At 41.5% G+C, this 12,068-nt stretch overlaps 1 protein-coding gene across 1 annotated transcript in view; it reads left to right on the plus strand.

The window, feature by feature from the left end:
* Window positions 1–12,068, plus strand: part of LOC139418423 (moesin-like) — a 36,175-nt gene that overhangs the window by 8,119 nt on the left and 15,988 nt on the right. Inside the window, exons 2-5 of the mRNA XM_071167832.1 lie at window positions 5,760–5,843; window positions 10,395–10,490; window positions 10,603–10,877; window positions 10,981–11,064. Coding sequence (XP_071023933.1) covers window positions 5,760–5,843; window positions 10,395–10,490; window positions 10,603–10,877; window positions 10,981–11,064 — 539 coding nt within the window. The remainder of the gene's footprint in view (window positions 1–5,759; window positions 5,844–10,394; window positions 10,491–10,602; window positions 10,878–10,980; window positions 11,065–12,068) is intronic.

A 12,068-nucleotide genomic window follows, 5' to 3' on the forward strand; every position in this document is an offset into this window, starting at 1 on the left:
CCCTCACACACACACTGAAATACAGGCTGGCTGATTGTGCATTTACATATTTGAGAGGAAAGAGAACATGGAGCCTTGTCAATATAGCTGTATTAATCACTCTCACAGCATAGGAAATATGTTTAGGGTACACAGCAGGAGAAAGCTTGTATACCATAAAACAGACATGACAGGCAGCTTACACACTTTTTTTGCATTCCTTTTATGGGCATACTGGATATAAGTCTGCTGTGAGTGTTGTGCCATGATGTATCGGAAAGTATTCAGACCCCTTTACTTTTTCCACATTTTGTTACGTTACAGCCTTATTCTAAAGTGGATTCAAAAAATCTTCGTACATTTACACACAGTACCCCATAATGTCAAAGCAAAAACAGGTTTTTAGACATTTTTGATATTGTATTACAAATAAAAAACATCTTATTTACGTAAGTATTCAGACCCTTTGCTATGAGACTCGAAATTGAGCTCCGGTGCATCCTGTTTCCATTGATCATCATTGAGATGTTTCTACAACTTGATTGGGGTCCACCTGTGGTAAATTCAATTGATTGGTCATGACTTGGAAAGGCACCAACCTGTCTATATAAGGTCCCACAGTTGACAGTGCATGTCAGACCAAAAACCAAGCCATGAGGTCGAAGGAATTGTCTGTAGAGCTCCGAGACAGGATTGTGTCGAGGCACAGATCTTGGGGAAGGGGTATCAAATGTCTACAGCATTGAAGGTCCCCAAGAACACTGGCCTCCATCATTCTTAAATTGAAGAAGCTTGGAACAACCAAGACTCTTCCTAGAGCTGGCCGCCCGACCAAACTGAGCAATCGGGGGAGAAGGGCCTTGGTCAGGGAGGTGACCAAGAACCTGATGGTCACTCTGACAGAGCTCCAGAGTTCCTCTGAGGAGATGGGAGACCCTTCCAGAATGACAACCATCTCTGCAGCACTCCACCAATCAGGCCTTGATAGAAGAATGGCCAGACAGAAGCCACTCCTCATTAAAAAGCACATGACAGCCCGCTTGGAGTTTGCCAAAAGGCACCTAAAGGATTCTCAGACCATGAGAAACAATATTCTCTGGTCTGATGAAACCAAGAATGAACTCTTTGGCCTGAATGCCAAGCGTCACATCTAGAGAGAACCTGGCACCATCCCTACGGTGAAGCATGGTGGTGGCAGCATCATGCTGTGGGGATGTTTTTCAGTGGCAGTGACTGGGAGACTAGTCAGAATCAAGGGAAGATCAACGGGGCAAAGTACAGAGAGATCCTTGATAAAAACTTGCTCCAGAGCGCTCAGGACCTCAGACTGTGGAAAAGGTTCACCTTCCAACAGGACAATGACCCTAAGCACACATCCAAGACAACGCAGGAGTGGCTTCGGGACAAGTCTCTGAATGTACTTGAGTGGCCCATCCAAAGCCTGGACTTGAACCCGATCGAAAATCTCTGGAGAGACCTGAAAATAGCTGTGCTGCGACACTCCCCATCCAACCTGACAGAGCTTGAGAGGATCTGCAGAGAATAATGGGAGGAACTCCAAAAATACAGGTTTGCCAAGTTTGTAGTGTCATACCCAAGAAGACTTGAGGCTGTAATCGCTGTCAAAGGTGCTACAAAGTACTGAGTAAAGGGTCTAAATACTTACAGTACCAGTCAAAAGTTTGGACACACCTACTCATTCAAGGGTTTTTCTTTATTCATACTATTTTCTACAATATAATAATATTGAAGACATCAAAACTATGAAATAACACAAATGGAATCATTTATTAACCAACACAACAAGTGTTTAACAAATGAAAATATATTTATTTTTGAGATTCTTCAAAGTAGCCACCCTTCGCCTTGATGACAGCTTTGCACACACTTGGCATTCTCTCAACCAGCTTCATGAGGAATTATTTTCCAACAGTCTTGAAGGAGTTCCCACATATGCTGAGTACTTGTTGGCTGCTTTTCCTTCACTCTGCGGTCCAACTCATCCCAAACCATCTCAATTGAGTTTAGGTTGGTTGATTGTGGTGGCCAGATCATCTGATGCAGCACTCCATCACTCTCCTTATTAGTCAAATAGCCCTTACACAGCCTGGAGTTGTGTTTTGGGTCATTGTCATGTTGAAAAACAAATGATAGTCCCACTATGCACAAACCAGGTGGGATGGTGTATCACTGCAGAATGCTGTGGTAGCCATGCTGGTTAAGTGTGCCTTGAATTCTAAATAAATCACGGACAGTGTCACCAGCAAGGCACCCCACACCATCACACCTCCTCCATGCTTCACGTGGGAACCACACCACACTACTCTGAGTCTCACAAAGACACGGCGGTTGGAGCCAAAAATAAAACATTTGGACCACGGGACAGATTTCCACCGGTCTAATGTCCATGGCTCGTGTTTCTTGGTCCAAGCAAGTCTCTTCTTCTTTTTGGTGTTGTTTAGTAGTGTTTTTTATTTGCAGCAATTTGACCTTGAAGGCCTGATTCACACAGTCTCCTCTGAACAGTTGATGTTGAGATGTCTGCAATCTGAGGTGCAGTTAACTCTAATGAACTTGTCCTCTGCAGCATAGGTAACTCTGGGTCTTCCTTTCTTGTGGCTGTCCTCATGAGCGGCAGTTTCATCATAGCGCTTGATGGTTTTTGCGACTGCACTTGAAGAAACTTTCAAAGTTCCTGAAATGTTCCGTATTGACTGACATTCATGTCTTAAAGTAATGATGGACTGTCGTTTCTCTTTGCTTATTTGAGCTGTTCTTGCCTTAATATTGACTTGGTCTTTTACCAAATAGGGCTATCTTCTGTATACCACACCTACCTTGTCAGAACACAACTGATTGGCTCTAAAGCATTAAGAAGGAATTCCACAAATGAACTTTTAACAAAGCACACCTGTTAATTGAAATGCACTCTAGGTGACTACCTCATGAACCTCAGTGCTCCTGAGTGGCGCAGCGGTCTAAGGCAAGAGGTGCAAGAGGCGTCACTATAGTCTCTTGTTGGATTCCAGGCTGTATCACATCCGGCCGTGATTGAGAGTCCCGTAGGGCGGTGCAAAATTGGCCCTGCGTCGTCTGGGTTTGGCCGGGGTAGGCCGTCATTGTAAATAAGAATTTGTTTTTAATTTAACTGACTTGCCTAGATAAATTAAGGTTAAAAAAAAGTTGGTTGTGAGAATGCCAAGTGTGTGCAAAGCTGTCATCAAGGCAAAGGGTGGCAACTTTGAAAATTCTCAAATATAAAATATATTTTGATTTGTCTACCACTTTTTTGGTTACTACATGATTCCATATGTGTTATTTCATAGTTTTGATGATTTCTGTTTTTTATATACAGTATATTTGAAAAAATTATGACTGTGGTATTTTGCTTTGCTTTGGGGTATTGTATCATTATGCGGTATTGTATGTAGATCGATGAGGAAAAACATTTTTTTAATACATTTTTGAATAAGGCTGTAACGTAACAACATTTTGAAAAAGTCGACATTTCTGCATACTTTCCAAATGCACTGTAGTTGTCTGGACTGAGGTATCATTGATGGCTAACTCATCAGGTTTTGTATACCTGCTGTTATATGAATCATTTTTCAATCAATTTGTTCATTTTTAAAATTCCAGTTTTGGTATCATGATTAAGATAACCCAATACTAGTATATGTGTTGAATAACCCAAAGCTAGTATATGCAAGTGTTTTTCTGTACATGAGCAGTTACTTTGCTCATTTATATGAATCTGTAGACAGTCTTTTATCATGGTTTTTACCTCTGGAATGTTGAAACACAAGTCTTTAAATAGGCTACTATTCCTTATAACACTTGTGTAATTACAAAAATGGTAGAGCTTGCTGTTACAAAAATGCTCATATTATTATTGTGTTACTGCACAGGTATTAGAGCAACGTTTTATCATAATCACATATTCTTCTACAGTAAATGTCGAAAGAGGGCAGAACTGTGAGCTAGAGAGCTATCCTCTTTGCATGCATGTACGTGTGTGTGGGTGTTAAAAAAATCTAAAAGAGAAATTGTGCTGGTGTGATCACTGAGCACAATTGATCTCTGAGAGGCAGGCAGGCAAGCAGAAATGTGATGAATTACAGGATGCAGTCTCAGTGAGCTGCATGTTGGGTGGCTCTCCCTCGCCTTGCGAGGCCCAGCTACCAGAGGATGTGGTTACTTCCTGTAGTGGAGCAGCTTAGTAGAGAAAGAGAGCTGGGGGAAAACATGTCCCCTTAGGACGCTAAAACCAAAAACGTTTTTCTGCTGCAGCTACTCATTCAGAGAGGTATACTCAGTGGCTAAACTTTCATTTGACACAGTGCCAGTATAGAAGCTATATAGAGATTGTTTTATCTTCTGTGTAAAATCTTCTCCCAATAAATTCTGTTCAGTGTTCTGTTATCAAATGTCTGTTAGTGGACAAGTTTTAATGCATCATTAAGAGAAAAGACTGATATATTTTCCCTTTGGTTTCTGTGGAGTCAGTGTGCCTCTTTTTCTAATATAAGCTGATAATACCTCCCTCAGTAGGTTTCCTGACATTATTATTATAACATTTTGGGGGGGGGTTTGAGGCTGATCAATAATTTTAGTCCCCAAGTGCAATCGCCTCTCTCCCATGCCTTTGAAACATTGTTATTGTCTGCCCCACCCTCCCCTCTCTAGTGAGTAAGGGAGTGTAAATTAACATGCAAAGAGTATTTAATGGAATAGTATGAACATGCAAAAAGTATCTCGAATTAAAGACAAAAATGTTTCACACTGCTTTGATAAAAGTTGTGGTTGAATATCAGCCTAAATCGTTGTATCAAATCAAATCAATTTATAAAGCCCTTCTTACATCAGCTGATATCTCAAAGTGCTGTACAGAAACCCAGCCTAAAACCCCAAACAGCAAGCAATGCAGGTGTAGAAGCATGGTGGCTAGAAAAAATTCCCTAGAAAGGCCAGAACCTAGGAAGAAACCTAGAGAGGAACCAGGCTACGAGGGGTGGCCAGTCCTCTTCTGGCTGTGCCGGGTGGAGATTATAACAGAACATGGCCAAAATGTTCAAATGTTCATAGATGACCAACAGGGCCACTGTGGCCCCATCCGACGATACACCCGGACAGGGCAAAACAGGCAGGATATAACCCCACCCACTTTGCCAAAGCACAGCCCCCACACCACTAGAGGGATATCTGTATTATGTATTATGCTAACTGATGTACTATGATGCATTAGCTGCCTGCTCATTAATCTGTTCCACTGTGATATTTTGGACACCATTTCTTCTGAAACGATGTGTATCCACCCTGCTATAACTGTAAATCTTTCAAGAGATGTTATAAGTTACTCTGACAAAATGTTTAATCAAAAATAGTTTTTGCGAAGTTAGTGTGCTTATTTTCCTGGCCCTGTATTGTCATATAGGTCCACTCCTGACCTGCTGTGAAAAGCCTAATGCCTGGGGTCATAGGCAGATGATGGTTCATGCTAATGCCTATAAGGCCCATTCCCCATTGATCAATCAAAAAATTACTTTTGTATTTGCATAAATCACTGTAAGGAACTCTATAACAGTCTCTATAATGTAGATTGATTCTCAAATCAATCTCAAATTCTCAATCGGAGGAATCACATTTATAAGCAGATTTGTTGTAAATCAGTTATACCATCACATGTAAAAAAAAAATAAAAAAATAAAAAATTATTTTGACGGAATTCATTGGTTGTCAGTCATAGCGTACTAACTCAATTATTTTGGTTTCCTCAACAGATTAGTGTGCGAGTTACCACAATGGATGCAGAGTTGGAGTTTGCCATCCAGGCCAACACAACGGGAAAGCAACTCTTTGACCAGGTAAGAAAATTGCTTGCTCTACTGAAACAAGGCAAATTACATGTTCTTGCTGTGCTTTCATTCATTGCCAATCAGTGTAAATTGCAAGCAGGGGAATTGTTGCCCAGTTGTGGGACTGGAGTGGAGGGTCTATTTTAAGAGGAACTCTCACTCTCTCACTGTTCCTTTTATTGAGTCAAGCTGTGCTCTATGGCGTAGGCTCTTGTCTCTCTTCAGCTGCAGACAGAATGTTAGTCATAGAATCCACAGGCAGCACAAAGGAACTCCATTTCCAAGACAATAAAGGCACGCTTTGTCCTGTTAACTTCATTTGCACTTGCTTTCCAAGTGGGCGGAGTAATTTCCCCTGGTGAACATGTGCTCGCTCATTGAAATTACACCATTAGAAATACACTACATGACCAGAAGTATGTGGACACCTGCTCGTCCAACATCTCATTCCAAAATCATGGGCATTAATATGGTCCCCTATTTTATATATTTGTATTTTTTATTTAGCCTTTAACTTGGCAAGTCAGTTAAGAACAAATTCTTATTTTACAATACAGTACACCCTTTGCAGCTGTAACAGCCTCCACTCTTTTGGGAAGGCTTTCCACTAGATGTTGGAACATTGCTGCAGGGACTTGCTTCCATTCAGCCACGAGAATTAGTGTCACGCCTAGGGTTGCACATTTTGGGGAATATTCAGAGGTGGGAACTTTCCGTGGGAATTAATGGGAATATATGGGAAGTATCGGGAATATATGGGAATTAACGGAAATATATGCAAATGAATATCAATACTATTTAAATGTAGATGTTTTTTGCATTGGATATATTTATCATATCATTGTCACGTTCTGACCTTTATTTCCTTTGTTTTGTCATTATTTAGTATGGTCAGGGCGTGAGTTGGTGTGGGCAGTCTATGTTTGTTTTTCTATGATTTGGGGATTTCTATGTTTCGACCTAGTATGGTTCTCAATCAGAGGCAGGTGTCATTAGTTGTCTCTGATTGAGAATCATACTTAGGTAGCCTGGGTTTCACTGTGTGTTTGTGGGTGTTTGTTTCCGTGTCTGTGCTTTGCACCACACGGTACTGTTTTGGGTTTCGTTCATTCCACGTTTATTGTTTTTTGTATTCAGTTGTTCATGTGTACTATTTCGTATTAAAAGAACCATGGACACTTACCACGCCGCATATTGGTCCTCCGATCCTTTTCGCCTTTCCTCTTCGGAAGAAGAGGAGGAAATCCCTTACAATCATATAGAGACAGAAACATAAACCTTTTACCTTATCATAAGTAGACATAATGGCAAATGATGAAATCCTTCCAATAGAAATGTTTAAAAACTAAAGAATTAAACTTTAATGAAAGTGAGTTGACTCTTCACGTGGGATGATTTCACTGAACAACAAAAGAAAGAGAATATTGAATGATCCCCAATGATCCATTGTATCTCCCAAAAACGTTGGAAAAAATCTGTTAAATGATAGTCTAGAAACTAAAGCTAGTTGTCTTCCTCTCATGTCTTCTCCCAAGAGGTGGACCTCTTCAATGTCCACCTCTTGAACACCAGACTCTGAGGCCTCATGTTCACTGTCACTTTCCAACCTTGCTAAGGATGGCTCGTTGTCAGGCTCAAAAAGGCTCAAATTTGCCTGGATGGCCATCAATTTTTCAGCCCTTGTATTGGTCAGCCTGTTGTGTGCTTTGGTGTGTGTGTTCCCAAACAAGGACCAGTTGAGCTCTGAGGCAGCTGATGTTGGTGGGATTTGGAGGATGAATGGAGGCAACAGGGGAAAGAGCCTCAGATCCACAAAGTCGCTTCCACCAGGTGGCAGATGAGATATGTTGGCACGACTGCCATATTGCATCTCCATCACAAAGCCATTGCTTGAAAGTGTACTTCTCCAGACATCCAGGTCAAGGTGGCGAGACACCGTAGTGATGACACCATAGGCCCTGTTGATTTCTGCACCAGACAGGATGCTCTTGCCAGCATACTTGGGGTCCAACATGTACGCTGCGGTGTGTATGGGCTTCAGGCAGAAGTCTTCACGCTTTTTGATGTATTTCAGAACTGCAGTTTCCTCTGCTTGGAGCAACAGTGGGCAGGGCACTACGGATTTCTTCTCTTATATCTGCAAGCAGATTCTGAACATCAGACCGGATGGCATTGTCTCCCTCAATCCATGCAATGGCTACTGCTATATGTTTCAGGAGTTTCAGGCTGCTTACCACTCTCTCCCAAAATACATAATCCAGGAAGATCCTCTTGATGGGGCTGTCTATATCGGCCATTTCTTGGAGAGACTCCTTCCCCTCCAGGAGACTGTCAAACATGATGACAACACCACCCCAATGGATGTTGCTGGGCAGCTTCAGTGTGGTGCTCTTATTCTTCTCACTTTGCTTGGTGAGTTAGATTGCTGCTATAACTTGATGACCCTTCACATACCTAACCATTTCCTTGGCTCTCTTGTAGAGTATATCCATTGTTTCAGTTTTCAGGAGCAGATTCAATGCATGAGCAGCACAGCCAATGGGTGTGATGTGAGGGTAGGACTCCTCCACTTTAGACCAAGCAGCCTTCATGTTCACAGCATTGTCTATCACCTGTGAAAATACCTTCTGTGGTCCAAGGTCATTGATGACTGCCTTCAGCTCATCTGCAATGTAGAGCCAGTTGTGTCTGTTGTCCCTTGTGTCTGTTCTCTTGTAGAATACTGGTTGAGGGTGGAGATGATGTAATTAATTATTCATTGCCCACTAACATAGTGAGTGTTGCAACCGAGGACAGACCATTTTTACGTGCTTCAGCACTCAGTGGTCCCGTTTTGTGAGCTTGTATGGCCTACCACTTTTCAGCTGAGCCATTGTTGCTCCTAGATGTTTCCACTTTACAATAACAGCACTTACAGTTGACCAGGGCAGAAATTTGACGAACTGACCTATTGGAAAGGTGGCATCCTAAGACGGTGCCACGTTGAAAGTCACCAAGCTCTTCAGTAAGGCCATTCTTCTGCCAATGGTTGTCTATGGAGATTGCATGGCTTTGTGCTCAATTTTATAAACCTTCCAGCAACAGATGTGGCTGAAATTGCCAAATCCAATAATTTGAAGGGGTGTCCACATACTTTAGTATATATATTGTACATCGTGATTCTAAACTGCCTTGACTGAGGTTTAGTGATGTGTGATGTGCAGGCAGTGGTGGTGTATATAAACATTGTCTTCTTAATGGGAAACACCCCTACCTGGCTGTTGACACAGCAAATGTAAACACAGCAGATGTTCCTTGAAGGCATTCAGTTGTACAACTGACTAGGTATCCCCCTTTCCTTTCTCCAAGGAATTTAATGCATGAGTGGTTATCAGTCCCTAACCGTCTCAAACTTTTCTGCCATGCCTGTTTGTGTGAGGAGAGGAGAGGTTTTGGTCCCACTAGTTTTACAGTGGCTCTCTCAGACAGAAATATGTCATGGCTGTATGGCAGACCAGCCTGGCTTCAGAGAATGTCTGTATTGTTTTAGCAGAAGGGCCAGACTCTTGAATCACTCCCAAGGCATCCATCACCAATGTTATTATGGCTGTTGTGTCATCCCTATTTCACTTCATGATTATAATCCCATAGCTTTTTTTGTTTCTCTTATATTTATTATGATAGATTTTTAAATGAAGTGTGGACTTTGCTGTCCTGGCATATCTGTGTCAGGACGGCCCACAGACCCCTCCCTGTAAGTGGCAGTTGGTGTAGTGGGCAATCTGGGCAGAGGACTAGATGACTCCCTCCACAGCCATTAGATAAGAGTTTCCACTGTATTTTTGCTCGGTCTATCTGGCAGCGAGCTGTAAGGGGCAGAAATTCTGTAGCACAAAGTTTAACGTGTGACTCAATTCTTATTTCAATCTAGTTTTGATAATACATACAATGGGTGCCTTTCACTAGTTAGCCTAATGGATTCAAATCTTCTGTTTGTTTGTGTGAGAGAGAGATGGTCTACTGATATAACAAAAAAAGATTACCAATGTCTAGGGTAGAACATGAGGAGTTAAGTTATGTTGAGCTTAAACTGCTGTTCACCATGTAGGTCCAAGCAATTACTCCTAGGAAATGGCTGGCAACTGCATTATCCCTCAGGCCAGCATTTATTCATTTATATCCAATTTTGTGAATGAGTTCAGTGTGTTTAAAAATTAAAGTAGTTAGCTTACTATTTTAGCATTGTCAATAGGTTTAGCTTTGAAATGGGTATTTGATTCTGTATTTTTTTTTTCATCTGAAAATGAAATCAAGCACAGTATTCATTTTAAAGATAAGTTGAATATCTAAGTACTAAGCTAAGATGTTTCTGTATTCATTTCCTCAGTATAATTTGATATAACTGTATAGAAAGACTTCAGATTCTTTTAAATGAATGACTCAACCATCATGCACCATTACCTAAGTTAAAACCTGACCTGAAACAAGAATGTCATGTAACACTGTTTTCACAAACAATTTAACACAGATAACCCCTATTAAGAGTTGGGTTACATTCTTTTTTAAATTGTGTGCCCTAAGGTTGTGAAGACAATCGGACTGCGGGAGGTGTGGTTCTTTGGTCTGCAGTACCAGGATACAAAAGGTTTCTCGACCTGGCTCAAGCTCAATAAGAAGGTGAGCGCCTCCATTTAAACAAGGATATAGTGAACAAGGCTTCCATACCACCTTAAGTAAAATAAAAACTGCTCCTGGCGCCTCCACTCATCTTTATGACCCCTGACACTAGGTGACAGCCCAGGATGTAAGGAAGGAGAGCCCACTGCTGTTCAAGTTCCGGGCCAAGTTCTTCCCTGAGGATGTGTCAGAGGAGCTGATCCAGGAGGCCACCCAGAGGCTGTTCTTCCTGCAGGTAAAGGAAGGGATCCTCAACGATGACATCTACTGCCCCCCGGAGACGGCTGTGCTGCTGGCCTCCTACGCCGTGCAGGCCAAGTACGCCGATTACAACAAGGAGATTCACTTGCCAGGATACCTGTCCAGTGAAAAACTGCTGCCTCAGAGGTGAGGCCTCCACCATCTCTGGAGTCTACATAACACATTTTGATTGCACCTTCGTACTCTCATGTTTTTATGGTGTCATATAATTTTGTCTTTGTGTTTTTAGGGTCCTGGACCAGCACAAGCTCAACAAGGAGCAGTGGGAGGAGAGAATCCAGGTGTGGCATGAGGAACACAAGGGCATGCTCAGGTACTGAATCACACACACACATTACTTACTCACCCCTCCTAGCTTTGTTGTCCCTGGCCTGAGAAACATCTCTATTGGTTTCAATTGAAAGTTGAGTATCTCTGCACAGTAGGACATACCACATCATGGTGAAAATTGCTTAAGCTTCTCTCATAGAGTGAATAGATTTGCACTCTGAGAGCTTGATTATGTGAAAGCATGTGCTGTGATGTTTTGAAGCATCTTGACCATCAACTCCTATTAACAACTATGGCAGCTACCTAGCTGTTAGTTTTCAAATAATTTAACTGCTTGTGTTCCTTTGGTGCTTACTTTGGTGCATTTTTTAGATGTAAGTGGCGTATTTTCAAAACTCTTGAAGGCCCAGTGCAGTCAATAACGCAATATTCCTGTGTTATATGTACAGTATATTTCCACACTATGAGGTTGTGATAATGCCCTTTTAGTGTAAGAGCTGTTTGAAAAGACCGGCTGAAATTTCAGCCCGTTTCGGTGGGATAGAATTTTTTTTCCTGCCTGGTGACATCACCAGGTGGTAAATTAGTTAATAGACCAATAGAAAGAAGAAAGAGTGATCCAAATCTCTTTGCCAATAACAGCTAGATTTCAGTTTTTCCCTCTCCACTTAGACCACTCCCAGATTTTGTAAATTATTTTTACCATTTTAATTGAAATCAATCACAGTAATGTACTTAATTGTTACCCGGAAATGATTTGTTATTGAGATAAACACGTCTGCATTGGACCTTTAAAAACTCTATCAATCTAGTGATGGGAAACCAAGGCTTTCTAAACCCTTTTGGGGCTTTCACCAAATTGTGGTGCCATTTTAAAATGTTATTACACTGGTCTTTTAACACATTATTGACATCTGCTGAACAGGAATAAATGAGTGTTTTTCAAAATGTTTATTTAGGCTTGTTTTCCCATTGCATATATCAGAACTTTGTGGTGCAATGGATAGGTGTGAGGGTTGGTAAACTACATTTAGTTAGAATATGGGG

Source organism: Oncorhynchus clarkii, chromosome 10, assembly GCF_045791955.1.
Source record: "Oncorhynchus clarkii lewisi isolate Uvic-CL-2024 chromosome 10, UVic_Ocla_1.0, whole genome shotgun sequence".
Classification (NCBI taxonomy): Eukaryota; Metazoa; Chordata; class Actinopteri; order Salmoniformes; family Salmonidae; genus Oncorhynchus; species Oncorhynchus clarkii.